Below are 27,816 nucleotides of genomic sequence, written 5' to 3' on the forward strand. Positions count from 1 at the left end.
CTCGAAAACACAAATGGCGCCGACGAAAAAGCTCTGGGGCAGACAGCTTAACAGCTGGTATTTCTGTTATACGGCGGCATAAAACCGAAAGCCCGGAACGAACGCTAAGCTTCGCACATGTGCCAGGCGACGCTGCGAAGGTCAAGGGAGATCTCTCTTAGAGCTCCCAGTCATGAACAAATGTAACGCATCTTATATGAAAGCATGCAATTGCGTGTCACGTGACTCGATGCGACATCAAAGTGGCACTAACGTTGGCGTGTACGTTAGCAGAGGTCGTGCGACCGATCGCGACTGACGACCAAGAAGCCACGTGAATCCGCATTGTCTTGCGACTGTTGTGCTGTTTACGCATGCTTCTCCTGACTCGGTCACGCTACCTATACTCTCCCTATACTCCCTATACTCCCATGCTCCCCTATACTCCCCTATACTCTCCCTATACTCTCCGTGTGTTCACGTCTGTTCGCTCAGCCGTCGCCACGTAAAATAAGGAGTCAGCGTATACTGACGTCCTGCTCCTGGTCCGCTGATTGGACCAGCAGCTTTTGCGATTCCAGTCGTGTAGCTCGAAAAAAAAAAGAAAGGGTCCGTAAGCGACTTCCCGAAATTGGTTGCTTTCAGACCCAATGGGGGTATTTCGGACAGTAGCTCTGCTGTCAACTTGGCCGCACGAGCTCTGTGAGTCGCCAATGTGAATGCCGTGCACACATCTCGTACTTTAATGTCGCTATACATGACGTAATCGATGCATATAAGACGTCGCTTACTGGAACCGATTTAGCACAGAAGGGGCGGAGTGACATGGTTTTGGGATCAGGGGCTAGAGTACACCGCGTGCGTTAGCACCAAAACATAGCACGTGGCGTACTTGAAGCACAAATGCGAACAACACATTACGTCGTTCGACGTAGCTTTACGTGCACAACATGCATTTGCAATATACCAAGTAGTTATTCCGTAGGAGGCGCCACCCAACAAAAAGAATCGCCCCCGGAAACCACTGCATAGTGAGACTTGTTTCAACGCACTACTTTCGTTACCTCCGCAACCTTGTCTCGTAAATATAAAGAGGAGTATAGACGTTCGGCGACGTAAAATGTTGTTGCATGCTGATGTCTTCTGCGTTCTTTCTCACTAGCTGTTGCTGCTGTTCCTAATGACCAAAGTTGACAGAATCATCTTTTAATTAATAAAATCAGTCGATCGATCAATTCATCAATAAATGCCTCCGGCAATCGGTCAGGCTGCATATCAATCATGGACTGAATGAGCTATCTCAGCAAGTAGACCAGTCAAATAATCTACGAGTAAATGAATAAATAAATAATAAAAATAATTAATTAATCGTCTCTAGGTCAGCCGCAGTGACTCGGGAATATAAGGTCATTCCGATAAAGTCATCGAACACGTACGCCATCTCAATAGTTAACATACACGACGCATCATTCCGAGTCAAGGATTTATTAGGTAGTCGCCCTAAGGTCGGCGGTGGGTATTACCAGTCACAGTATTCATCATACGTCCAATGCCGAGTTGTTAGTGCAATAGTCGCCGTCGGGTCAGCTACTGCTTTCAACACCACTTCGCAAGATCGCTAGTGGCTGTTGCAGTAGGTCCGCCATGCACACCTGCGAATACAAAGAACGTCGCAATGCTCAACCCATTGGCATTGTTGGAGCCTCTTACATGCGAGATTAAAGAGTTTCAGCGGCTTCTTGATTAGTTCTAAGGTATGCGAAATTCAGCCATCGATAGGACCAGCAATCCTAAAAGCATAGGCAGAAAAAACAACGCGCACACAAAAGAAAAATAATAAGAAAGCATTTTTCAGCGATCCTTTCGGCTCTGAAGTCGTTTACTGCGATAGCAGAATTCTCCCACGGAATTGACTATAGAGAGGGGGCCCTTCACTATAGCCATAACCCTACAGTGACGAGGAGCGGATGCAGCGCCGGTGTAGTAGCGGACATTTCCGTAATTACACAGGTGTCTTGGCTATCATGGTGTAATGGTGTCATCATGCGCGCACTATTGGAAAGAACAGATTTCGGCTCTGCAGTGTTGTGCTCAGACATTCGTTCTACAGCGAAATTGTATTTTCGGAATAGCTCAAGGTGGCAATGAGCTTCTGGCAACAAACATTTTTCTACGTATTGATAGCTTTTCATTGTGCCAGGCTTTATGCACAACGCTAGCATCAAATTTTTTTGCAATTTTCGAATTGTCTTCAACTTTTCAGCCTGTGAGACGAGGAAATATATATTTAGGCAACTTATGCGGTTTGGCTGGGCTTTGTGCATCTTTATATGCCGCAAATCGTGTCCTGTTTCGTGCAAGTCACACCTGTTAGTGCCTTACTCGATTTAGTTGTGTCAGCACATGCTTCTTGGCGTTTATGCTTGTAGAACTCTCAGGAAACGAACCTTATGGTTCGTTTCCCCATATATATATATTGACAACCAGCAAATGTTTTCATGGGTTACCATTAAAAAATAAAATGCTGTCAAGGCGCCGTCGAAGAGCGTTGGGCTCATGGGGTCGAGTCACGTAGTGGAAACTCGTTTGGAACGTCGCTGCGTTGTTATTTTGATCATTATTTTGGTGGTGATTTACCAGCATTTCCCTTAGAAGAGGGGGAGTCGAAAAATGGTCAGCTAGCCTAGTCTAGCGCCACGTTTCCCTCTGAAGTTCACTGTAGAATCTATATATGAAGCAACACATAGCAAGGTGGGCGAGTTGGTTAAAATCCATCGTACGCTGTGTTACACCGCAAAAGCAACACGGGCCAAAAGGAAGGAACGCCGTGTTGTCGTCCTTTTCCTCCTTTTTGCCATGCTGTCATTGCGCTGTTACAGAACGAATGACCTGCATATGGTATTGAACGCGGTCTCCGCGACCTTCGTAGCCAGAGTCTTTTCTTGCGCTTGTCAGAGAGCTCCAAGACCTTATGTAAGAGTTCTCAATCTGTCTAACAACGGGGCCGGACTGGTACTCACCACAAGGAAATCCAGGAACTCAAGTACTGAGTACTTGTATCTTAAAGGCTGTAATTTGAGAAAAATAAGGACTATATAACAAGACACGCACAGATATTATCAAAATTTAGAACTTGAGAGGGCAGTCTGAACTATTTCGTTTTAGCCAGCTACTCGGCGTTGGCGGAAGCGAGACAAAAGGAGAAGTGAAATGGATGGTAACATGAAGAGAGAAATAAATGCGCATTAGTAAAATAAGATAAGCATATGGAGTTCGCGTTCTTTTTTAATCATACAATGGCTAATATACAACAGCACCTAGACCATTTACAATACAAGAGCACCTAGGTCATTTACCCAAAAGAATAACTTCAGAGTGTGCCCGGCTGTCGATGCTTACCAAACATTCCAGTCTGCTGGTTGTTTTCCTAGTAAGAACAGCGGGTATGCACGCATAAAAACGCGTGGTGCGTAGTCTAAGACACCATGCAGATCTCACAGTCTGAGCCAGTGGCGTAGCGAGAAATTTATTTCGGTGGGCGGGGGGTGGGTTTCCCGCCGACAACTACCACTTCTTACCCTCTCTCTCTCTCTCTCTCTATATATATATATATATATATATATATATATATATATAGTGCTATCATCCTTATACTATCTTTAAGAATGATAAAATTAAAACGAAGCTCAACTTTCGTTTACTAATTGGCGCACTTATACAATGCACTCAAGGACCTAGTTGGTGCATGACTTGGAAAAGCTAACAGCGCTAACAACGGGGCCATACAAAAACAAGACTGCGCACCATCGTGTCTCCTCTCGTTTGGAGCCCAGGTAACAGTGGAGATCACCGTTGTTTCCCAGCCAGAACTTCCAGCGCGTGGCACTGCTGCGGCTACGTACGGGAGAGCGCGCGCACTACTTTGCAAGTTGCCTATCCCCCAATCGCGCTTTCGCATTTGTGGGCATGCTATGCCACTGTAGATTATATCTGCAAAAATACGTAACCTACTCGCAATCACGACCATCGCGGCACAAACACCCATGCACACTAACAGAGTATGTATGCCATAATGACACGTTCAAGAATTCATCTTTTTTTCTATCACAATTAGCGAATGAAATCGTCTGGCTTATAATATTACTAGTACTCATTCACTATCTTCATTTTTGTCACAGATAGAGCGTTAGATGAATCCACAGTAGCGATGTATTAGTTGTGGCTGCTAACCTTTGATGAAGAAAATCATTTTGCAACTTGTCATGCATGCGAAGTGCGCTGCTTGCGAAGTTGGACCTGTCATTGTCAACGACGTATTCTTATATATTTTTCCGATGGCCAATTTATCTTTTTTGCCCACCTGTATTCGATGTTACGTTGCTGCCCGTGAAGAATATGTATATTTGTCTGCTACTAAACTGTATTAATTGTACTCGGCCTGCATAATGGTGCTAGACAACCTAAGAAAAAAATCTCTTAACGCGGCCATTAGGTACCCCACGCTTCATCTGCGTGGCTACAATGAACCGGTGCGAAGGCTGCCAGGATCAGAGATTTAGATGACCCGCTTTATGCTATATACCACGCCGTCATAGCACTTTCAGCTTCAGGTTTGCTGCCACGCGCTCGGAGCGGCCTTCGCGGTGAGATCTCGATTTAGGCTCGGGTGCATTACCACTGTCATCGTAAAAAGAGAGAAAGAATGCACTAACATCGCGCACGCACAGGCACACACAGACACAGACGCGCGCACACGTGCACAAAGACATGTACAAAAGCACGCACACGTACATCCATAGTGCGCAGGCCGTAATTAACACGAGTCTGAGAAATGATACTTACCACCATGTTGAACATTTCCGCCCTAATGCAATGTGCTCCGAGAGTCATCTGGCAAAGCAAAGAAACAAGAGAGTAAGCGACGGGGTAAAGAAAATGAGAGAGTGAATCGTTGGGCGAAGGAGTGCCCTTGAAGATGACGCGGATGACGCCTGTCGCTGCGTACAACTAAAGCGTTTATAGAAAGACTCGAGGGACTCTACGTCGAACTGGTTGGTGTCCCTGCGGATGCTCTCTGCGACGAGCATCTACATGTCATACAGGGACACTATGTCAAAATATGAACCTTTGACTGCAGACTTGTAGGCACCAACGAACTTACTATGAAGAATAAAGAAATGGCTCTCGTCAACAAAGTAGCCGCATCAGGAGACGTTCAGAAATATCGCAAGACAAGTACATTTTATAAGTCCCTTTAGCGAGTAACTGCGTGAAACCGGACTCCGTGCTTGTAACTGATTTTGCTCCGACAATGTTCCACGTGGCAAACCGGTCGAACTAAAGACGAGAGAGTCGGCTACCTAAGCAAACGTCACAGGCCTGCGCGGCACACGTAGCAGAGGCGCAGTGTAAGCTGGAGGAGTGGCTCCATGTGCGAGCTCCATTTTCGGCTCCGCGCGCACCACGGGGTTTTCGCGGCGAGGCCTTTTCGCGGTGAAGCTTCATCGCGGCGAAGCTTCATCGCGGCGAAGTGTCTTCGCGGCGAGGTTTCTTCGCGGCGTTTTTCGCGAGAACGAAACACGAAGGTCCTCTTGGCGCCGACGGCGAGCTGCGACTTGCGCATTTTTCTGCACATTTGCCTGCTGATCCCGACGTTGCCTGGCTGCAGCTACGATCCGCTTCTCCGGCGCCGTTTCGTACTTTGCGAGGCGTCGCCGTGAGGTGCACCGAAGAGTAAAGACAGGTTTCCGACACTACGCGGCGCACATGTCGAACTCTTGACACGTGGCACGACACGATGCAACTGCTGCATGTCTGGAAACCTGGTGGAATACAAGGCCACTGCAGCGCGAATTCAGTTTTGTACGTACGGACGTTACCCTCGGCGCGCATCTCAAATCGCGTGTCAAGTGGCTCGATACGGCGATGGTTATTTCAGGGCATCTACTTTGAAACAAGGCCGTGACGAATAGACAACCAGCCTGCTTGATTTAATCAGGTGCGATTGGGTGCTTTGGGGCCCCAAACGTTTGGGGCCCCAAAGAAATAGCGTCAGAGCCACTGCGAATGCGAGAGGCGCAAACTGCCTTTGGGTTTTGGGTCAGGTTCGCTATTTCAATCATTTAGCGGGAGCCCCAAAGGCTGCGCCAAAAGATCTGTGTAAACAAACATGGAGGGGCCCATCGAAGCGGCGGCTCTAACCTAGCACCACACTGGGCTCCATTCGTGGTAACACGTGAAGTTCGCAAGCTAGGAGAAGTGACTGCGGTTATCGCTTTCTTTCTACTAGCGTGTGTTATGAAGATCGATTTATTAGATGCTGCTGGATCCGAATTCGATTTTCGATTTTACGGTCCGTAGGCCTAACACGGCTTACCTTGGCTGGTGAAGGCACGTCAAGCTGGATACTCTATACTAAGCGCAACGAATTGCTTGCTGCTAATAGAATAACCTCTAAATTGTAATTAAACTCGAAAATACGAAAGTCAAAATTACCTTTTTTATCATAATATGGTACATTTTATTGATTTATTTCTAATAGCTTTTTTGCCGCCGTAGTGGCGCGTCAGCGCAAGGTGCGATTCGCAAACGCAAAGCCCTATTCTAAAGCTTTTGCTCCTGCGTGCCCCAACGCTAACACACGGAAAGCTCTTTTGGGGCCGCTATGCTAAAACTCCATTACCGCTGTCCATAACATATCTATAATATCACATACACTGAACACATACCCAGAAATACTAAAACTATAAGTGCAGCATATGTCAGATACTTGCTATAAATAGTGTGTTTAAGTTGTTCGGTAAGTTATGAATGAGCTGGTATTGCCATTTCTTTTTCATTGTTTACGCTGTCTACATTGCAGTCTATCGATACATGTTTCACTCACATAATGCTGCTGTGTCTTTTATATTTTATTGTAAAGTGCATGATCATTTCCAATGGGGCCCTTCTTTCCCCTCTTACTTTATTTATTTTATGGGAGGGCCGGCCTACGTCACGTGTTTGTAAGTCCTTTAGCCTGCCCTCCCTCAGTTTAGCAAAATCATGTAGCAGCAAACTGAAAACAATAAATGAATCAAATTAAATCAATCCTATAGGTCTCTGAGAAGGCGAGACCCGACCAACAAGCAGGAGATAAAAACTTACCGCAATCTCGCTTGTGCAACCATGAACCGTCTCGTTGATAGGGATGCTTGACTCCATGCATTTCACGACTGGAGCGACTAAATAGTTACTTTCTACCTGCAGTTTACAGGAAAACAGAAACGGCAGTTCAGGGAGAAAGGACACGTAAAAAGGCAGGTAAGTCAACGTTCAAAGGCAATTTTGGTTGGCTCCTCCGCGCAGGGAGAAGGGAGGAGGGGATGGATGGAAGAGCACAAACGAAGTCAACCGCCTACACCCGAGTATAATCACCTGTTTGATTAACTCTGTACTGCGATTCTTTTTCGGGTCCTGGCTGCCTTGTCACTAGGTACAATTCCTTATCTGCTATTGCTTCCGGTTCTTTTCTTCGGCGACTTTTTCTACTCTTTTGTTTTTCCGTACTTACCACCAACTACCCCTCTCACCTACAGCAAAGCGTCGCCTACTTCTAAGATGTTACCGTCCTCAACCCTCGCGAAAAAAGTTTGCCGATATTTCCAGTTAGTCCTCTTAGGGCACTCGCATAGTCCCTGAATCTTTTCTTGGCGCGCGTTTACTTAATTTGCGTACGTTCTGGCGACAAGCGTTCGCTGGTACATTTACTTTTTTTGCTAGAAGCTCAGTGCTCGACGCCGTTGCAGCGGGCTGGCTGGAACAGCGGGCTGGGTGGTGACGTAAACGGAACGTCACTTCGTGGGGGCGTGGCTACGCGTGCGGGTCAGGCTCGCAGCTTCAGTTTCGCGTGCTCTGATTTCGTAGAATTTCGTCGTGCCACAGTTCCGCGGGTAGTCGCATTTTATCCAGATCCAAAAGTCGATACGGCTGGCGCGGAGAGCTCGCTGCATCTTCCCGATTACGATGGACCCGCTGAAGCAAAAAGTGGATGTGATCATTGATCAAAGGACATGGATGTGATCCATTGTCGAGTAGCCCTTCCTGACCTGTTCCCTTGCTTGACTGAATACCAGTATTACCCTTAATCTATGGCAAATGATCTTGGTGAATATTTTATATAATACTGGAGGTAAGCTGACGGGCCTGTAATTTTGCAATTCTTTAACGTCGCCCTTTTCAAGGATTGGTATAAGGCTGTCATTCTTCCAGTTCTCTGGGACTCTCGAAGTCGATTGATAGTTCATATAAAGGGCTGTCAGTTTTTCAAACATTATGTCCCCTCCAGCTTTGATTAAATCGACTGTTATTCCATCTTCTCCAGCCGCTTTTCCCCATTTCATGTCTTGCAAGGCCCTTCTAACTTCATCGCTAGTTATAGAAGGAGCTTCTGCAACCTCTTCATTACTACTTTGAATGAAGGTGTAGCTGCTTTGGGTATTGTACAGGTCAGGACAGAATTCTTCCGTTGCTTTTATTATATCTTCGAGATTGGTGATGATATTACCCTGCTTATCTTTCTGTGCATACATCTTGGTTTGTACTATGCCAAATTTCCTTCTCACTAATTTGATGCTGCCGTCCATATTTTACTGCTTCCTCAGCCTTTCTCGCGTTTTCCTAACAGACGGACAGACGGACGGACAGACGGACAGACGGACAGACAGACAGACAGATAGACAGACGGACGGACCGACGGCGTGGACAGGTTGCATCACCCTTAGTTGTGTCACTGAGCACCAGTTGTGTACCAGATCGTGTTACCAGAGTCCTTTCATTTTTTTTCAACATCGAAGGACTCTGGTGTTACTTATACTGGTATGGACCTTGAACATATATGTCTACGGTCAAGATCCCGAGATCTTAGTTTTCTAGAAGAGACCCGTCCTCTAAGCTGCTAAGCCTCATGCGCAGACCACGTTGTTTGTACGCTTTGGTTAGACTGGTACAAACTAGATGACGCATCCGCAGATGGCATAACTAATCTCGTATCATCAATGACGCAAAGTCAAAACTCGAATGTTCTACAACGAGATTTAGGTGAGGAGTGCGTCGAGCAAGAAGCCGATGAACTCGTTCTATATCATCAGTGAATATTCGAGTCATAATAACGATGCATTATTTTTGCTCACCCGTTTGAAAAACTCTTCTGGTAGTTTTGGGCCCTTTGTAGTGTAGTCCGGTGATCGGTACTTTGGTGTGCATTCAAAAGCGGTATTCTTCACTGCATAAAATGAACGTATAAAAGGGAAGAGAAAACAGTGCTCAAACCAGAAAACTGGGCTAGTTGGAAATTCGACATCTGAGACATATTCATTGTTTAGGGGATGAAAAAGAGACGCAAGAAAGATGCAAGAAGGGATCTCGACAGAAAAAGGTAGCGTCCTTACCGTAAAGTTATCTTCTTATTCTTATACTACTACTACTACTACTACTACTACTACTACTACTACTACTACTACTACTACTACTAATAATAATAATAATAATAATAATAATAATAATAATAACAATAAAACAGAGTAGTATAGGCTCTGTCTTCTTGCCGTCGCCTTCGTTTGTCGTGGTCGTTTCATCGCCAGAATTCCTGTGTCACCATGCCATTTGATCGCCATTTGTCGCACCGTGGCCCTCGCACCGACGTCGCCATTACATCGTCGTCTTTCCTGCGACATGCGCGCGGAATCCGCATGTGTTGACCTAGGCATCACCGGCGAAAAAAATTGGAGGCTTATCAAGGTTAAGCCCAGTGGATGCGAATCATCCACTGGGCCTAACCTTAGCGTATCCTTAGCGTTTGGAGGCATCTTGACCGCATACACGCCCGGCGCAAAGACGCTGGCGCGGTTGCGGGCACAGAGACTGACGCGACGGCGGGCGCGCGCCGCTTCATCCCTGGCGTGACGTCACATATCACTTGATGCAGCGATGGTGGCGCCACCGCCGCGTCGCGCGCGACGGCGCGAACCGAAGCGTGGAGGCCTCCGCCGGGCGACGTCCGACGGCGCGATATGAGGCCCCATCTGCAGCCGGTGTGACGTCATCACGTGACGTCACATCATGTGATCTCACTTCAGGGTCGATGGTGGCCACCGCCGGGAGGCGACCGACGGCGCGATATGAGGCCCCATCTGCAGCCGGTGTGACGTCATCACGTGACGTCACATCATGTGATCTCACTTCAGGGTCGATGGTGGCCACCGCCGGGAGGCGACCGACGGCGCGATATGAGGCCCCATCTGCAGCCGGTGTTACGTCATCCCGTGACATCATGTCACGTTACCCCACTTCAGGGTCAATGGTGGCCACCGCCGGGCGTCGCGCGAAGGTCCGAAACCTACGTTAATATGCTTCGCATAAATGTGCCCGCCTCGGTCGTGTGTTGTATGCTTTCAAACGGTCGTTGAAGAGGAACAGGGCTCTTTCCAAACTTCAGCGAAAGCTTTGGCTGAACCGATTCCAACGGTACGTGGGATCTGAAAGTATTACTTGAAGCAATCCTGTGACGGCCTGCAAATAGAAGAAGTTCAAACAAGACAAAGGGGCAGAGGGAGACCTCTAACCATACGGAAAACCGCCTGCTTCTTGGCCAATTACCCATAGTGGTTACGCGCCACTGTTGAGGACACACGACAGGACAAGAAGAGAGAATAAAGAAGTGCGATAGAACAAAATGGAGTCTTTGTTGTGGCGCTGCTAAGTGCAGTTTTACGACATATTTTGGCGCAGTCGGCCTTATACGATTCGTGATGTGGGTAACCTTCTTAGTTCAGCCAGCCAAAGACAGCCTCGTCTTCGAGAAGTACAAACTTCCTGGAGACCCACCAGTCGACCTTCCCGTCTACGTGAAGACAGGTGAGCTCGTGTCCATCGTTTTGCAGAAGGCATCTATGTCCTTAAACGAACGCTCAGAAAAACGGTCCATGAAGATAAATCTTCAAGCCTCCCTTTTCAACCGACATGTTCTATGGCAAGTAGAGAAGTCAATCGCATTAGAGCCAACTTACCATTCGTATCTCTCCGTTATGCTTCAGGCGATTCAACATCAACAAAAGCAAGTTTCCGAGCAAAATGAAATGATTCAGGCTCTTGTTTTGGCCCTGAATCTCAAAGAAAGCGTACCTACAGAGGTTGTGGAACCTGAACCCTTTGATGGTTTGACGGGGAATCCAGAAGCTTGGATAGCGTTCTTTGAGTACGCCTGTCGACAAAACGGCTCAGGTGGAAGAGTGAAGCATGTGCTTCCTTTTCTAAATAGTATCGCAAGAAAAGAGTACGAGCTTCGTATCACGGGAAACCACTGCATGCATGGAGCACGTTGAAGGAGCGCTTCGTCTAGTCATTCCGTGGCGGCCCACTTGAGCGATGGGAAGACACCTTATTTTATCGCTACAGGTCTGGAGCAGTGCTCGATTGTTTCTTCGAAAAGCGTCGACTACTTCAACTTGCAGAGCCGGAACTTCCACTAAAATCTGTTAGAACGCTCATAGTACATGTCCTACCTCGGAAATTGCAACGACAAATTCAAGCTGCAGTGCTAAAAATTGTGGAGGCTTTGCTGAAATCACTTCAAGAGAGCGCCTACCATTGGATGGAGAGGACGGCAAAGCCGCGTTGGGATGTCCAAAGTGCAGAAGCATCGAGAAACAGAGTTTCATGAACGGTTACCAAAGAACGGTTACTAAGAGGGAAGTCACTATAGGTCGTTGCATAACGCGGAAAGAGAGTCATTGCCTGAGGAACGCAGATTGCCCAGATTCGAAAAAAAACTAATAAATGAGGGTTCTCAGTCTGACCCTATGAGAAAAAACAAGATTGTTTGTTTGATTTCTGTGAGTTTATTAAATATAGTAATTGAGGTTAATGGACAACGGCAAAGAACACTTATACACAGCGGAGCTTCTGTATCCATTCCTAAGGAAAGCAACGCAAACCCACAACATGTATTCTGAGTAAAATGAGTTGTTGGGCGGGGGCATGATGGAAGCAAGAGAGAGTATTGTGAATAGGCACACCTAAAAGTAAAGCACCAATCTAAAGAGGCAGAAGTAGTTGCATTAGTTTTAGACACTGTGGACTACGGTTTCTCCTTTCTCGTCCGGACATGAAGTTGTTGAGACTGAATATTTATTGGGACGATGCGGTGTGTGTTGATCAAGAGGCTAACCAAACGGAGTCGGGACAAAAGGAAGAGCACCTGTAGATGCTGAAGAAAAAGTCTAACTCCTCAACTGTATACCGCGAACTGGTATACTCGGTAGGATATCCAACGGCAACGACAAAGTTAGAAGTTCTATTTCACCTGTCCCACAAAACGGTTGTGAGAAAACAGTCATGCAACTTGACGAGAGAAAAGAAGGCGTGGATAAAAAAAGAGCTACAAAATATGTTAGATGCTAATGTAATTCGCCCGTCGGTGTCTCTCTTTGTTTTGTCTATCACCATTGCTCCAAAGCCAGACGGCACCTGGCGGCTATGTACGGATTGCAGAGCGGTAACTAACCGAACCCTGTTGCTTCCTTTTCCAATGCCAAGGAATGGCACCATCATCGATGAAAACGGTGGCTATATCTGCTTTTGTCGCATAGACTTGTGCAAGGGCTTCTGACGGTTACCACTGCAAGAAGACACCAAGTAATACACCGCATTTAGGACTTCATTGGGCATATACGAATATAACCGCCTTCCCTTTGAATAGAAAACTCACCTATTTGATTTCAAAAGATGATGAACACACCTTTGAATCCCTACATTGAACGCTTCTGGAATGTCTACGTGGACGGCGTTATCATATACACTAAAGGTGAAAAGTTTCATGAAGAACACCTGGGTCATATTCTGGCAGCGTTATCTCATGCTAAGCTAAAAGTTGACTTCAAGAACATTGAGTTCTTCAAAACTAAGATTACATTTATTGGCAGAGTTTTGGACGAAACAACGAAGAATACGAAAGAAGAATCGGTAGCTTGCATAGCAACACTGGTAAAGCCATACGATGTACACTTAGTTCACGTGTTTCTAGGCTTGGCGGGCCGTTTCAGAGCATTCATTCAAGACTATGTTCTCAAAAGGCGCTGTCTGACAGGACTGACTCAGACGGATGTTCCCTTTTATCGAACAGAAGAATGTGATGACGCCTACCGATAATTGGTCCGAATAATTTCTTCTTACCCTGTGTTTTGCTTACCAGACTTTGCGCTGTCCTTTGAATTGAATACCGATGCATCTCACTATGGCACGGGAGCAGTCTTATCTGAGAGAGACTCATCACGACGACCAAACCAACAACTTCGTGCAGTTGGATAATACAGCTACGCATTCAACAAAACTTAATTGAACTATACCACGACAGAAAAAGAAGCTCTTATTGTTTTAAAAGCCGCACGCTACTTCCGTTCATTTTTGAAGGTGCAAAGTTCAAGCTATACACAGAACATGAAGCACTAATGTACATTTTGAAGATGGTCGAACTAAAAGTAAAGACAGCTCGTTGGGTGAGTGAACTTCAGCCATGTGATTTTGAAGTATCTCATCACTCGGGAGCTTCTATGACGGACGCCGATGCAATGTCTCGATTAGCCATTGTGCTTCCAAACAGTCACGAAGAGACAAATATTGCAAGGATATGGGACGGAACGGAGGTTTTGCAACGCACTAAAAATGGACGAGTCGCCGTTCCTACTTCCTTGGTTCCAAAAATGTTAGAACTGTACCATGATAGCCCCGAATCAGGAGGCTATGATGGCTTTAGGAGAACCTACATGAAATCGAGAAAAAGGTTCTCATGGCGTAGTGTAAAGCAAGAAACAAATGACTATGTATTATCGTGTCATAACTGCCACATTAATAAAAAATTCAACAACGGACGCAAAAAATGGTTATACCACAATATTCCAACTAGCCATTCGAGGTTATTCGTCTAGACTTCGTGGAACTACGAAGAAAGTCTGAAGGAGTTAAGAAGACACAAGCCTTCCTGTTGTGCACTGCACCAGGGGCATTGCAGCAAGACCAGGTAAAGAAGGTGCTAAGAGCGTAATTTCCTTTTTGAACAGGAAAATGTTTGACAGTGTAAAGGTAATTCCGATAATGTACCTGCTTTCCGAAGTCATCGGCTACAAGAATGGGCTGAAAAGCGTAACATCAAGTTATGGTTCACTGCGCCCTATCATACCCACCGTGGTTGCTCAGTGGCTATGGTGTTAGGCTGCTAAGCACGAGGTCGCCGGATCGAATCCCGGCCACGGCGGCCGCATTTCGATGGGGGCGAAATGCGAAAACGCCCGCGTACTTAGATTTAGGTGCACGTTAAAGAACCTCAGGTGGCCGAAATTTCCGGAGTCCTCCATTACGGCGTGCCTAGAATCAGAAAGTGGTTTTGGCACGTACAACCCCATAATATGATGTATGTAATGCGCCCTGTCATCACGCAGCAAATGGGCTAGCCGAAAGGGCTATCAGGGACACCAAACAATACATTAACATGTATCCAACATTCCCAGGTGGTTGGAAATGTTGTCTGGAAGCGGCAGTAGCTCACCACAATCGCTCGTATACAACTGGCCTGGTATGCACTACGCTATTCAAGGCAACCAGGAGACCACCTTACCTGCCTGCGGACGTAAGCCTCGGCACTGACAAGAACATAAAGCTCACAGAAGCAGCAAGAACTGAAGATAGTAGATCAAGGTATCGTGAAAGAATGAATAGAAATTTCGCCAAGAGGCAAAATACAACGTTACCCACACTCGATGTCGATGACATTGTACTGGTGAAAAGAGGGCCAAGTCTGAAAGCCGCCTGTGTTGTGCAGCTGCCAAAGCGCGGTATAATTACATTAATTTTATTTGAAGCAAGAAGGAAGACACATGAAGTGCAAGCTGGACGAGAAAAATAAGGTAGAGACCATCCTTATTAATAATTTATGGGGTTTTACGTGGCAAAATCACATTCTGATTATGAGGCACGCCGTAGTGGAGGACTCCGAAAATTTTTACCACCTGGGATTCTTTAACGTGCACCTAAATCTAAGCACACGGGTGTTTTCCAATTTCGCCCACATCGAAATGCAGCCGCCGTGGGGAGACCGCCCTTGATGATTGTCTGTGTTATGCGAAGCATAGTTTAAAGGTAGAGACGACGAAAAAGTGCGCACAGAGTTTTTGTTTCTTAGGTGCTACTCAAGAGGGCCATCTTTATCATTTTCCGACGCAGTATATTAGCGGAAGTATAGTCTTCAGCTGCACTTTGATAGTGGCGTCTCTTGCGTACTCGCAGGTGGTTCTCTGGTGAACACGGGGTCGATGACACCGCCACGTCGAGTATCGAGCATTCGGTTCGGCAAGCTCAGGGTGCTTCATGTCACGTTATTAATGCCAGTAGCATGCTTTGCCTACGGCAGGTACTTTAAATGTGTCTATTTATCCTCTCACGCCAAGCCAGTGGCCGAAATTCCCGACAAGTCTGAGTCACTAGGCATAAGCCCATGGTCTTGACACCTCCGTGGTCATTGCTGCGTCGTCATAACAGTTTCGTCTTCCCACTCTATTCATACCTTCGTCATCATGACATCATTGTCGTACGAACGTTCTCCACCCATCATAATCATGTCGTCGGCATTACGATGTTGTACCATCGTCACCTATTAGGGAGCTTCATCCTGATGTCTTCATGCTTCATCGTCCTACCATCCTCTGCTTTCCATCAACGCCATTCGGTCTTTGTCATTCCGTCACAATCGCGCCCTCGTCATTCCGTAGTGATTATGCCGCCATTGTTACGTCATCGTCCTCATTGCGTCGTCGACATAAACACTTCCTCGTGCATTCGTTGGCAAGCTTTGATGGACGTTCCATGGTCGTTATTCCATCCTCGCCGTCCGATGTTTGTCATGCTGTCGTCCTTATAACATCGTCACGACTTAAGAATCGTTATCCCTCTGTTATCTTGCTGTCGTCATCATACTGCCTTCGCTGTTCCATCACATTCGTACATTCACATTCCACAGCGTCGTTGTGCCTTGATGGTGATGGCCGGTTCGGGCAAACGAATGTCATAGCAAAGTGGGCCGATACCGGAGAGAGCGTACGTCACACAAAGTCGAAACAATAGAAAAGTTAGCATGACAACTGCAAATTCTAGATGAAGGTGTCTTCACCATGACGGTTTGTCTCCCCATTACTCAAATGCTAAGGGCATTTACGTCGGCTGTCATCGGGAGATGGATTGACGGGAAATTCTAAGGAGGAAGGTCGCTGTACAGGAACGTCGAAGGTCCTCGTTCCGTTCTTGATAGCACGGCAGGAATGACGCAGCACTGATGACAAAAGGACGCTGGACAGGCAACCTCGGGACCATTTCGCAGCACTTTTCCTAATCTAAAAAAATCAAAGCCAATGACACGTTCTGCTATAGTTGTAGTGGGGGCCATGTGTGACATTGAGAGAATAAACTGAAAGCTCCGCTTTCATATACCAACCTCGTTTGCATTCTTGTGACTCCATTATATCAGCGCAGTCGACGTACGTTCTGCCCGCAGAAAGAAGCGCCACGCATACGAGCATCAGTCTCTCAATCATGCCTGAAAATACGCTGAAAGAGAGGCACAACAAAAATAGTGACCTATTTTAGTTTTAATTTAATTTATATATCTTTAGGGTAATAAATTGAGCAGGATGCAGTTGTCTTACAGCGAAGCTGTGCAAGACATTTCCGCAGCGGTCAGTGTCGCGTAGGCGCAGGCGCATTGTGTACAAAGTGGAGCCCGCTCAGTGTAGAGCCGAAGAGCCATTTGCAGAAACGTAAGACTGGAGTATCCATCGGGTTATTTGACCGATGGTAGTTCAGAAACTTGTGCGAAGTGCCTTGCGCGGTTTCTCTGTTTTTGACGTGCGAGTTGCTAAATTTGACATCTATCTGCGCTGGTCTCTAATTAGAGTAAGCGATTTATTGTCCCTGCTTATTCCGCCGTACAGCTCATTGCTGTCGAATAGTGTTCCAAGAGTAATTAAATCATTGTTACACACTGTAAAAGAAGAAGCATATAGTGTACATAAGAAGTGCGCAAATGGTAGCTCTTAACACTAAGTTTCACGCATCAGCACGATAGCTGCTAACACTGTGAAAGACTATAAAGCATATTTGTCCGCTAGATGTAACGTGATATAGTCGTCGTTAAGAAGACATCTATGTGACGTGCCTAGTGCCAAGTTAGGAGGAAGCTTTGCAGTAGGGAAAGCTTTGAATTTTTTGTTCAGATACATGTAAATCATAGTGATGCTCGCCTCACGCAGCTGGCTGATCTAAGTTGAAATAAATTTGTCTTATTGAAAAGATCTGCATAAGCTTCACGAACGTCAACGGTCTCCAATAAACAACGTTTCCTATAAAACAGTTTTATCTGCTTTATACGCGCTTGAGAATTTGTGTGCAGCGTTAACTCTCCCATGCGCGCTACAAGTGCGACCGCAAGCACGACGTTGTTTACGCGACTTCCTGTAATGCCCGACTATTTATTCTGCAGCACTGCACGCAATATGATCTTGGGAGTACAAGCTTCTCCGCCGAGATTCAGGAGCGTTGTTTTTTCTTTGAAGCTACAAACAACCCTTTCACCCTTCTGTTCCTTTTTTTTTGTTCTTTAGCGAATGTTCTCACTTCTCATCACAATTCAACCCTAAAATAATCGATATATGACGTACCTTTAGCAGCGACACAAGTAAGAACGTAACAGAAATTGAAATGAAAAATTCTTAAGTCGTTTCGTACTGGTTTGAAGATCCGATGCTCATGTCTCGGGGCCTCCTTTGTGTGTATCCGCCTCTATTTAATTTCAGTGTTCCTAAAGAAGTCGTTTGTTTTATCGTTATTTATTTTGGAGGCGATGCTGAAGGGAAATAAAAAACAACCCGAAAGCGAAAGCTAGGTTTCTTTGCCAAAATAACTCTCAAAACTACCGCAGCTGGCCTATCGATCATTCAGCGCGAAGAAAGCAAGCGAAATGTCTTTCCGAAGTGAAGCGAAATAAAAGTAAGTATGCAGATTCAACGCAGACGTTGAAATTAACGGGAAACGTAGCTTTAGTCGAAGGGGTAATTAGATGCTGTAGATACAAACGCGATGCGTACAGGTTTCCTTATAGTGCACTATGCAACGTGTCTTATTAGTGATATTAGTGGTACTTCCGTGGCCCTCTTCAAAAGCGAAACGTCCTATCTTGAACGGTTTGGCAGATGATGCATTATGGTCCTTGTGCGCATGTCTGTAATTTTCCTCATATTTTGTGATTTCTTTGGTGAATAAAGATAGATGAAGTTGGCGCTTGTCCTGTGTCGTTCTCCCTCTCGCGATCGTCTTAGTTGGCGCTGTTCCTTCCTAATTCGTATTACATGAGGTTTTCGTTGGCGTCCCCGCTCCAGGTAAATTTTCATTCCATGCAGTGCCTCTGTTTATGCACTGCACCGTTCACAGGATGTTTGCCGAAGTACACCCACATAGGCGCACGTACACTGTGACACGTCCACGTAGCTATGTACACTGTAAGATAATTTATACCCTAAAAAGTGAAAAAAAGGTGTAAATGTGTGTATAACTCACACCCTAAGGGTGTAATTGATATGACGGACACCCTAAGGGTGTGACTTATAGACACATTTACACCCTTTTTAACTTTTTAGGGTGTAAATTATTTTACAGTGTAGGTGATGTGCGATGCCTGTCAAGGGGAGAATGGGAATGAAGGGCATATGTAGAAAGAAGTGCAACGAATATGTAAATAAATTTAAGGCTTCTACGACAATCTTTGTGCAGTTGTGTTCGTGGGTGTATTGCACTTTCTCAGATTTCCTTCTTTATTTTTTTTATAAACAGCGAATCTGGGATTTTGAGATAGCTGGCACTGACGTAGCCGACCTTGCCATGCTTCTACATTTAAAGAAAATCCCCTACTGTCGCAGTGGCATAGAGCTACCCAAGAGAACTGGACAAGAACTGAACCATACCTACTGTCCATAGAATAGGGTAGTATATAGATATGACGCATATAATATTAAGTAGAAAAGCTACTATATCAAATTTCAAGGGTGCTTTGAGGCTTAACAGTACTTTATACTGGGGTTTAGAGGTCCGGGACCTTCACTTAGCGAAAGAAAGGAATAATTGGAAATACCATGTCAGTACACCTTTAAGAAAATTGAAGAAGCCATTCTATATCGCGATCAATGCCAATTGATGGTCTCTAGCACGTTACTAAAATACCCATGAACCGACGTTGTATGTACAGACTTTCCAACGTGATGCAATTTCTAAATATGCCAAACAGAGGTGCGCTTACTTGCACTGGTTGACGTTTAACCGCATATGTGTAATCATGGGGTACCATGATGCATGAATATGAAGCACTTAGCAAGCAGTAAGTGCATCATTATTGCTAGAGCTTGGGAAAGCCACTTCCAGTAGCGCCAACAAAAAGTTGGAAAAATTGCCCACAGGTGACCTCCTGACGTGAATGTCCTCATCGGCGATCACTATGGCGGCATAACATCGCAGGTTCAAACCTTTGACCAAGATCTGGACAAGCTTTCAAATGAGAAAACTAATATTGGTAATCCTAGATAACCTTTCAAAACATCCATGGTGTCAAAACCGTCCATCGCCCTTTCCAGCAAGGAGCTATAGCTTCTTGCGCAGAGATACGCATTTTGTGCGGGCATTTTGTGTCGCAGATTCTGCTATATTCTGGTCGCTTGCTTCAAATAAAACAATATTGTAAGTATGCGCTCGTGTGTCAAAGCCTCTTCTTCGTCCTTGTCTTGTGTGCAACAAAGCTGGAGTCTGGAGATTGTGCGACGAAAAAGGTTGCATGCTGATGTCTTCTGCGTTCTTGTTCACTAGCAGCTACTGCTAGCAACACCTGGTGAATGAAGTTGCGAAAATTATTTTTAATGAATAAATTATTCTCCTTTGTATCAATTTGCTACATTTGGGTGGATGTCTCATTTTCCCTTTATTAATTACTTCTCTCCACCTTGCGGGTTTCCGCAGAGCTAGTACGTCAAACTCTTGCCTTCGCTTCGAGTTGTTGATCGATTCGACTTCGCCCTGCCATCTGCCAGCCGCCTGGTCAGCTCAGATGGTGGCGCGGCTGCCCCGGAAAGGTGGTGGTCCCGGGTTCGAGTCCCGCACCAGGGCGAATTTTTCTTCAATGACGAGGTTTTTGCTACATTTTTGTGGATGTCTCATTTTCCCTTTATTAATTAATTATCTCCACCTTGCAGGTTCCCGCAGAACACTTTTGTCAAACAAATAACTCAGTCAATCGTTTGGCCAATCAAAGATTCCACCGATCAGTCAGTCTTCCAACCAATAACTAAGTCAGTGACCCGTGTCAGCAAGTAGAGCAGTCAATTAATCAACCAGTAAATCAATCAATCAATCAATCAATCAATCAATCAATCAATCAATCAATCAATCAATCAATCAATCAATCAATCAATCTAATCTAATCTAATCTAATCTATCTATCTATCTATCTATCTATCTATCTATCTATCTATCTATCTATCTATCTATCTATCTATCTATCTATCTATCTATCTATCTATCTATCTATCTATCTATCTATCTAATCTTCCCTAGGCCAGCAGCAGCGATTCGGGAACATAAAGTCAGCCCGATCAATGAACGCGCACACCATCTCAATAGTGAACGCACACGAGGCTTGATAATGAGTCGAGGATTTAATAGAAAGCCACTGTAAGTTCGGCGGTGGGTACGTCCAGTCACAATCCGCAGTCGGCGTCCAATGCCGAGTAGAGCGCATTCGTTGACGCGGCCCACGTGTTCGGGAATGGTCTCGTCGCCGTCGGCTCACATAGTGCTTTGAAAAGCTCTTTGCAAGTACGCTAGTGGCCGTTGCAGAAACTCCGCCATGCACACCTGCGAATACAAAGAACGTTGCAATGATCAGATCATTGGCGTTGCTGCAGCCCTTAACATTCGCGATTAAAGAATTTTAGCAGATTCTTCATTAGATGTAAGGTGTGCGAAATTCAGTCATCGACAGGGCCAGCCACGCTAAATTCATAGGTAGGAAAAAGAACAAAGACAAGAGAAAAATGGTAAGACAGCATATTTCGGCGATTCTTTCGGCTCTGAAGTCATTTACGGCGATTGCAGCATTCTCCCAAAGAACTGACTATAGTGAGGGTGCCTTTCACTACAGCCATAACGCTTATAATGACGTGGAGCGGATGCAGCCCCTGTGTAATAGCGGACATTTCCGTAACTGCACAGGTGTCGAGGCTGTCATGATGCAATGGCGTCATTATGGCGCGCGCATTATTGGAAAGAACAGATTTTGGCACTGCAGTGTTGGGCTCAGACATTGGTTTCACCCCGAATTTAAATTCTCGGATAAGCTGAAGCCTGCAAAACGTCTTCGGCAACAAATAGTTTTTCTATGCATTGCAAATTATTCGTTGTTCCGGGCTGTACATCCAACGCTTCCACCAAATTTTCGCAGTTTTCGTATGGTCTTGAATTATTGAGCCCATGAGGCGGGAAAATATATTTAGGCCAGTTAGTGCGGCTGGGCATAGTGCAGGTGGGTGGGCATAGTGCATTTTTATGCGCAGGAAATAGTGTCTCGTTTCTTCTGTTTTCGCCATACTGCCCTTGCTGCGATTAAGTCATTCGTGCTATTTCCGCTTGTTAATGCCTTACCTGATTTAGTTGTTTCTTCATATACTTTTTTCGCGGTTACGCTTGTGCGGGTTCACTCAAGATGTTTACTTTGTGGTTCGTTTCCTGACAGTTTTGTTTCCCACTGACACTTGTACTCCATGTTGCGTAAAACGTTGCACAAACATTTGCTGTTCATGCTATTTCGCCTACCTTTTGCCGATCGCTACACATTGCTTGGTCAGGTCAAGATGCGCCAAAGCAACTCTGTAAAATTTCTATATCCCCTTGTTTCAAAACATTCTTCTATAAACTTCATAGTAAATCTTTGCAAAAATGTCACTGCAGAAAACGGATGTCATTGTGCCTTCTGTCAACTGTCGTCTTTCTGATGCGCCAGAGACAATTCAAGATTGTTTTATTACATGCAAAGACGCAATCCTATCTTGCGATGTCTTTCAACGGACTCTAAAGAAAGACTTCAAATTAACGCTCATGCTGTGCCCACCTCCAATGATGATGTACCTTTCAAAACAGTTTTTTTTCTCGCGGGAATATGCAGTTTGTGGGAAGCGCGTATGATGTACCGCAGCCCAAAACTATTAGTACCTCAAATGACACACTTCATTCAGATGGTTGTGTGGCTTGGTTTGGATTCATCGTACGTTTTACAACACCGCCAAAGGAGCATGGACAAAAAAAAAGGAAGAAGCGCCGTGCTGTTTTCTTTCCTTTCGTCCGTGTTGCCATTGTGCTGTTACAAAACATACGACCGATATGTGGCATCGAACATAGTCTCCGCGATCTTCCAGCAGCCAGTTTACCCTGGCGCTTGTTAAAGAGCTGCAGGACCCTATGTAAGAGATCCCAATCTACCTAAGAACGGGACCGGATGGGTACTCACCACAAGGTCATCTAGGTACATCAGTACTGCGTACTGATGTACCTAGCTTACAGGCTGCAAATTGAAAAAAAGAAAAAAAGAACAGAACAAAGGGATACCGACATAGAGTATTGTTATAAGAGAAAACCTGAGAGGTCAGCCTGAGCTATTTCGCTCAAGCCGGCTTCTCCGCATTCGTGCAAGAGAAACAAAGAGAAAAGTGAAGTTCATGGTGACAAAAGAACAAATAAATGCCATATTAGTAAAACAAAATTACAAACGTTTAATGAAGTCGCATATACGGAGTTACTATTCTCTAAATAAATCATACAATGGCCACCATAGACCCACAGGAAGAGCTCCTTGGCATCTTACCTTAAATAATAACTTCAGAGAGTGGCCGGCCTCTCGACGCTTGCCGATATTCCGGTCTATCGATTTTTTTTTCGCAAGGACAGCTTGCATGCAACGCGGGAAAAGATGTGGTGCGTAGTTCAGGCGTCATGTAGGTCTCGCAGTCTGAGCCTTTCGCATGGCCGAAAACCACGTCGAGTCTCAGCCTATGCAAAACGCTCGCGGTGTTTCTTTGGCCGTTCGGAGTCGTCCTCAGGCGAAGCTCGGATCGTGGTGACCGAGAGAAGGAACTTGTCTTGGCCACATGTATGATGTCGGGCTACGTAACATTATCACATGTCCTGCCGAATCCCGTTGGAGCGGAGTCAGAATTGTGGTGGACCAACTTTGCCTCTGGGTCGGCGAGCTCGTTTTTCCCTTAACACTGCGATGTCCAGGAATTCATGGAAATGCTCTGCGGTTCCGATTTCGCGAGGCGGACTCGTAAAGTGCGGGAACTTAGTGAGCAAGCAAACTATACATTCCTGACCTAAGCACAGAGTCAGTAACCTGTAGTAAGGTTTTAATGCGAAGCCTGATTGACGAGTTCAACAAAGCTTACTATATCATGGTAATTTGCCGGTACCTGGCTGTTTTCATGGGTCAATGCCGAAGATAAGCCAGTTTAACAATGTGGGCCGATCTGTTACTGTGTCCACTAGTTATGTGCCGCCCCTCAACGAACAACTTTGATGCACAGTTGGGCATGTTCCATTGGATATGTGCCACATGTAGTGTGGCCCGGGCACGTCCGATTATGCGCCACTCTTGAACCAACTGCTTGGAGGCGAATTTGGGTCATTGGGGATACGTAATGCGAGATATTAGATTCCAACCGCAGATGTCGCAGGAGTTGACTCTGTTTAAAACTTTAACTAGTAGCATTAGAGGGGAAATAGCTCAAGATGTTCTCGCCGTCTGTCTGTGGCGAAAGTATGTGGGCCGATCTCGCAGATGGTTCAACACCGGCCCCATCGTGTCCCGGGATTGCCCCTTGTAACGCACGTGTTTTCTTTGACGTGTTAAAAAAGGCCAACAGACAATGCGAAGCAACGTAACGGACTTCTTTGATGGAGGCGAAAAAAAAAATAGAAAGCTGGACTTGTCGACTTCGCTCATAGTGTGCAGATATGTGCGTTCCATTTGTTTTTGCCTGGTATGTCCAGTGGTGGCGAATAAAAAGCAGCGTGCACGGCTGAATTGGGCCCCCTATACATATTTGATGCGTCTTCTTTTCACTCCAGCTTGCTGCGTAATGCTACAGGCAGCCGTTCTGGCGAAGCCACCACCGATTTCTTGATCGTGGCTGGCTCCATCCAGCAAGTAGCCCAAAGGAGCGAATCTCGATCAAGACATTTCTATCCAGATTGGATAGAAATCCATTTCTATCCAGAAACATTTCTCCAGATCCATTTCTATCCAGATCCATTTCGATCGTTTGCCCGTGTGGCCGAGGTGCTAGACGCGGTGTCCATTATTCCGCGTTCCGCGAAATAACTTTTCATTTCTCGTAACGCTTAACTTGTGCGTCTACTTCGAGACGCGTTCAGTGTTACGCATAAAAGCAACGTTGGATTCGCGTAAAAGAGCGCCAGATGTTCGAAACAACCTGGAGCCCAATAGACAACCGCTTCCCAATAGACATAGACTCTAATTATGATGACTCGTTAAGAAATGCACAAACCATAAACATTCTCTGTCTTTCTTCTTATGGAGTGTCAAGTGCATTCTAATTAAGTTGCATAAATTTGACACATTGTATCGACAGCGCAGCATCATTTTCGACTGAAGGAGTTATAACAATCCGATTAACCTCGGAGAAGTTCTCCAGGGCGATCGACTTTAACCACTGGTGCGTTTGCGGGTCAGCCAGCCGATGCTCCGATGTAGTTAGTACTCGATGTATGCTAGAACCGTTGACACCACGCTTGATAACACAGAGCCATTCCCGTTAAACAGGGCTCGAGGTCGCACAAAACGGTTAGGGAAGGCTAGGCGTGTAAGGGTAATCAGGGGGCCCCGTTACCTGAAACCGGGGCGCGCTGGGTTCTGACGACGTCTTCGGGAAATCAGAGGAGCCGATATAAGGCCAGGGAAGTCCGAAAGGCGCGGTTAAAACACGTCTCTGTCCACCGTCTCCACTTCTAGAAAACCGCGCTCGGGCAAGTGGCGGCGTGGCGCAGGCTCGGGTTGGGGTAGACACATGTCGTCAATTTCTAGGCACGACAGAGAGAGAGAGAGAGCAGCTCTTGGCTAAGCGACGCATTGATATGTCATTTGAGCTTGGTGAACTCTGCCTATGCCGTACCCAAAGAGAAAATTCCTTGCCCTTCCACTCCGCGAAGCTGTGAATGTGGCCCCTTAATGGCGAACTGCACCTCCTCTGCGGGTCGGCCCGGTATTGCGGTATCTTTGGGATCAACCTACGTACGGGGAGAGCTTAACACCTGCATCCAATCCGCCGCAGGTCGGACCGGTATTGCACTATCTTCTGGATCGGCTCACGTATGGGGAGTGCTTAATGCATTTTTTACCACCCCCGCAGGTCGGTCCGGCATTGTACAATCTTCGGGATCGGCCCACGGATGGGGTGCGCTTAACGCCTGCTTTACCTCCAATGCAGGTCGGCCCGGCATTGCACTATGTTCGGGATTGGCCCACGGATGGGGAGTGCTTAACACCTGCTTCACCTCCGCCGCGGGTCGTCGTTGCATCGTACAATCTTCGGGATCGGCCCACGTATGGGGAGTGCTTAACGCCTGCTTTACCTCCAATGCAGGTCGGCCCGGCATTGCACATGTTCGGGATGGGCCCACGGATGGGGAGTGCTTAACGCCTGCTTCATCTCCGCCGCGGGTCGTCGTTGCATCGTACAATCTTCGGGATCGGCCCACGGATGGGGAGAGCTTAACACCTGCTTCACCTTCACACACTTGCTTCACACACACACGAACACACACAAAGTGTGCAGGCCGTAATTAACACGCAATTGAGAAATGATGCTTACCGCTATCTCGAACATATGAGCCCTAATGCAATGCGCCATGATCGTCATCTGGCAAATCAAAGAAATAACAAAATTAGAAAGTGACTCGTTGTGCGGAGGTGTGCAATCTAAAATGGCGTGAATAAAGCCAGTCGCTGTGTACAACTAAAATGTTGCGAAAATCTCAAGGGACTTTGCGTCGAACGGGTGTCCCTGCGGATGCTCTCCTGTGTGAGAAGCCTGTATCGCACACAAACACATTAGTACTTTACACGTCTACAAAACGTCTTCGCAATTACCATACAACATCTAAAAGACTTCCTCCAGACGTTTATAAAAGAACTTTTTCGAGACGTTTTCTGGACACTTTTACAAAATACTTAAGACATTTTATAGCCGTCTTGACGCAACTTTGGCAGCGGCCTTCTCGCCGTCGTGAAGACCATTTCATGCACTGCGAAATAATTAATATAAGACGTTTTGCAAGACTCCTCGTAGCCATAGTAAAAACGGCTATCAGATGTTTTGCAAGAAATTTCATAGTAGTTCTAAAAACGGCTATAAGCAATTCGCTGAGACGTTTTGTAACCATCTTAAAAACGTCTTTATAACGGTTTAAACATATTTTCGAAGTCGAAAGTATTACGCCTTCTAGTCCGTATTTGCGTAACGTAGCCCTAGATTTTGTTGAGTGGAAGGTGCTTTAGGGCACCAAGCTGACATATGGACAAGCCATTTCAAAGTTTTTCAAGAAAAGCGATGGTACAATGTGTAGTCAGGACTGTTTAACATTCATTGTAGCCGTAAATTGTTCAGTAAATCATCAATGCGGTGGTTGCGTTTTTTTTTTCGTTGTTGGCACTCTGTACATTGTCGTCTGTTGATGTATTTCTCTAATGACATACTGCTGCTGTGTCTTTTAACTATTATTCTAAATATGCAACATTATTACCAATGCTATCTTTTTAGAACGCTGATCTTAGGCGCCCGTTCCAACAGCGCGCGTCGGCGTTGTAACTCGCAGTCGAGCGAACGAGCACAGCGAAAGATGAAAGCGAGCGCGGATCGCAGCAGGAGATGAAAGAACAAAGTGCGAGAAGGAAAGCGCAGGAGTAGGCTGCAGTGAGAGAGAGAAGTGGTTCTTGTGGGGAAGGAGAAAAGGCTAGCACTATTTTCTGCAACCCATGCGGGAGCACGGCTCAGCGCCAGCAGGGTGCAGGAGATGGGGTTAAAGGAGAGAGAGGGCAGGAGGGAGAAAGGTAGAGGGTCGTAGAGATGAAAGCGAAGTAGTGGCGGATCAAGAAGCCCGAGGCGGTGGGATGGCCGTTAGGCCATCCGTCTTTGTAGAAATGCAGTCAAAACACGAGGTGGAAAGCCGAGGAGGAAAGTATGGCGAAAGGGTGAGGTGGAAAGCAGAAAGCCGTACGAGACTACGAGATGGCGCCACAGTATTTGCGTACTGTAACAGAATGGATAACTGGGCTAGTTGGTTTATTTGCATCCTGAAAGTGTCGAAGCGCACAAAGGCGAGAAACGGAGAGTGTGGACAGGACGAAGCGGATGTCCTGTCCTGTCCAGCCATGTCCACTATCTTCGTTTCTTGTCTTTGTGCGCTTTGACAGTTTCAGGACGCAAGTATCTGTAATCTGAGTGATTGCGCGACGCCAATTTTGTGGTACTTCTGGAAGCCACGCGGGCACCAGCGATTGCACCGGAACCTTCGACGAGTCATAAATATAAAAGCCGACGCGCTTGACCCACAGATCAGCTTTTTGACGATTGCCGACTCTGCTCTCTGCTATCGTTGTATGGGAGTGTTCCTTGTTTTGAAAGCTTCGCTTCTTTTGGAACGTGCCAC

At 46.1% G+C, this 27,816-nt stretch overlaps 3 protein-coding genes across 16 annotated transcripts in view; 1 reads left to right on the forward strand and 2 right to left on the reverse strand.

The window, feature by feature from the left end:
- Positions 1 to 27,816, forward strand: part of LOC135917135 (zinc carboxypeptidase-like) — a 205,942-nt gene that overhangs the window by 83,551 nt on the left and 94,575 nt on the right. The gene's annotated exons all lie outside the window — the stretch shown is intronic.
- On the reverse strand, positions 1,449 to 17,877 carry LOC135917149 (uncharacterized). The gene is made up of 7 exons (XM_065450645.2): positions 17,718 to 17,877; positions 16,496 to 16,608; positions 9,150 to 9,241; positions 7,126 to 7,221; positions 4,822 to 4,869; positions 3,000 to 3,047; positions 1,449 to 1,631 (listed from the first exon to the last, which is right to left on the reverse strand). The coding sequence occupies exons 2-7, from the start codon at positions 16,593 to 16,595 to the stop codon at positions 1,563 to 1,565; spliced, it is 453 nt and encodes a 150-aa protein (XP_065306717.2). The 5' UTR covers positions 16,596 to 16,608; positions 17,718 to 17,877; the 3' UTR covers positions 1,449 to 1,562.
- LOC135917150 (uncharacterized) overlaps positions 20,746 to 27,816 on the reverse strand; it is a 24,483-nt gene continuing 17,412 nt past the window's right edge. For 10 of the 12 annotated variants that reach the window (XM_070522950.1, XM_070522956.1, XM_070522951.1 and 7 more), the window contains 2 exons: positions 25,980 to 26,027; positions 20,746 to 20,952 (listed from right to left, as the gene is read on the reverse strand). In XM_070522950.1, coding sequence (XP_070379051.1) covers positions 20,884 to 20,952; positions 25,980 to 26,027 — 117 coding nt within the window. In that variant the 3' untranslated portion in view covers positions 20,746 to 20,883. Of the gene's footprint in view, positions 20,953 to 22,600; positions 22,655 to 25,979; positions 26,028 to 27,816 lie in introns of all 12 variants that reach the window. The other 2 variants (XM_070522962.1, XM_070522961.1) reach the window with 2 other exon arrangements.

The sequence above is a fragment of the Dermacentor albipictus genome, chromosome 8, assembly GCF_038994185.2.
Source record: "Dermacentor albipictus isolate Rhodes 1998 colony chromosome 8, USDA_Dalb.pri_finalv2, whole genome shotgun sequence".
Taxonomy (NCBI): domain Eukaryota; kingdom Metazoa; phylum Arthropoda; class Arachnida; order Ixodida; family Ixodidae; genus Dermacentor; species Dermacentor albipictus.

Bases quoted from the DNA above. Each gene is read 5' to 3' on its own strand.
- LOC135917149 (XM_065450645.2), bottom strand. From the start codon at position 16,595: ATGATTGAGAGACTGATGCTCGTATGCGTGGCGCTTCTTTCTGCGGGC. The intron at 3,048-4,821 runs GTAAGTATCATT...CTCAAATTACAG, and splicing joins CGGAAATGTTCAACATGGTG to CCTTTAAGATACAAGTACTC. The intron at 1,632-2,999 runs GTGAGTACCAGT...TTGTATTCGCAG, and splicing joins AGTTCCTGGATTTCCTTGTG to GTGTGCATGGCGGACCTACT.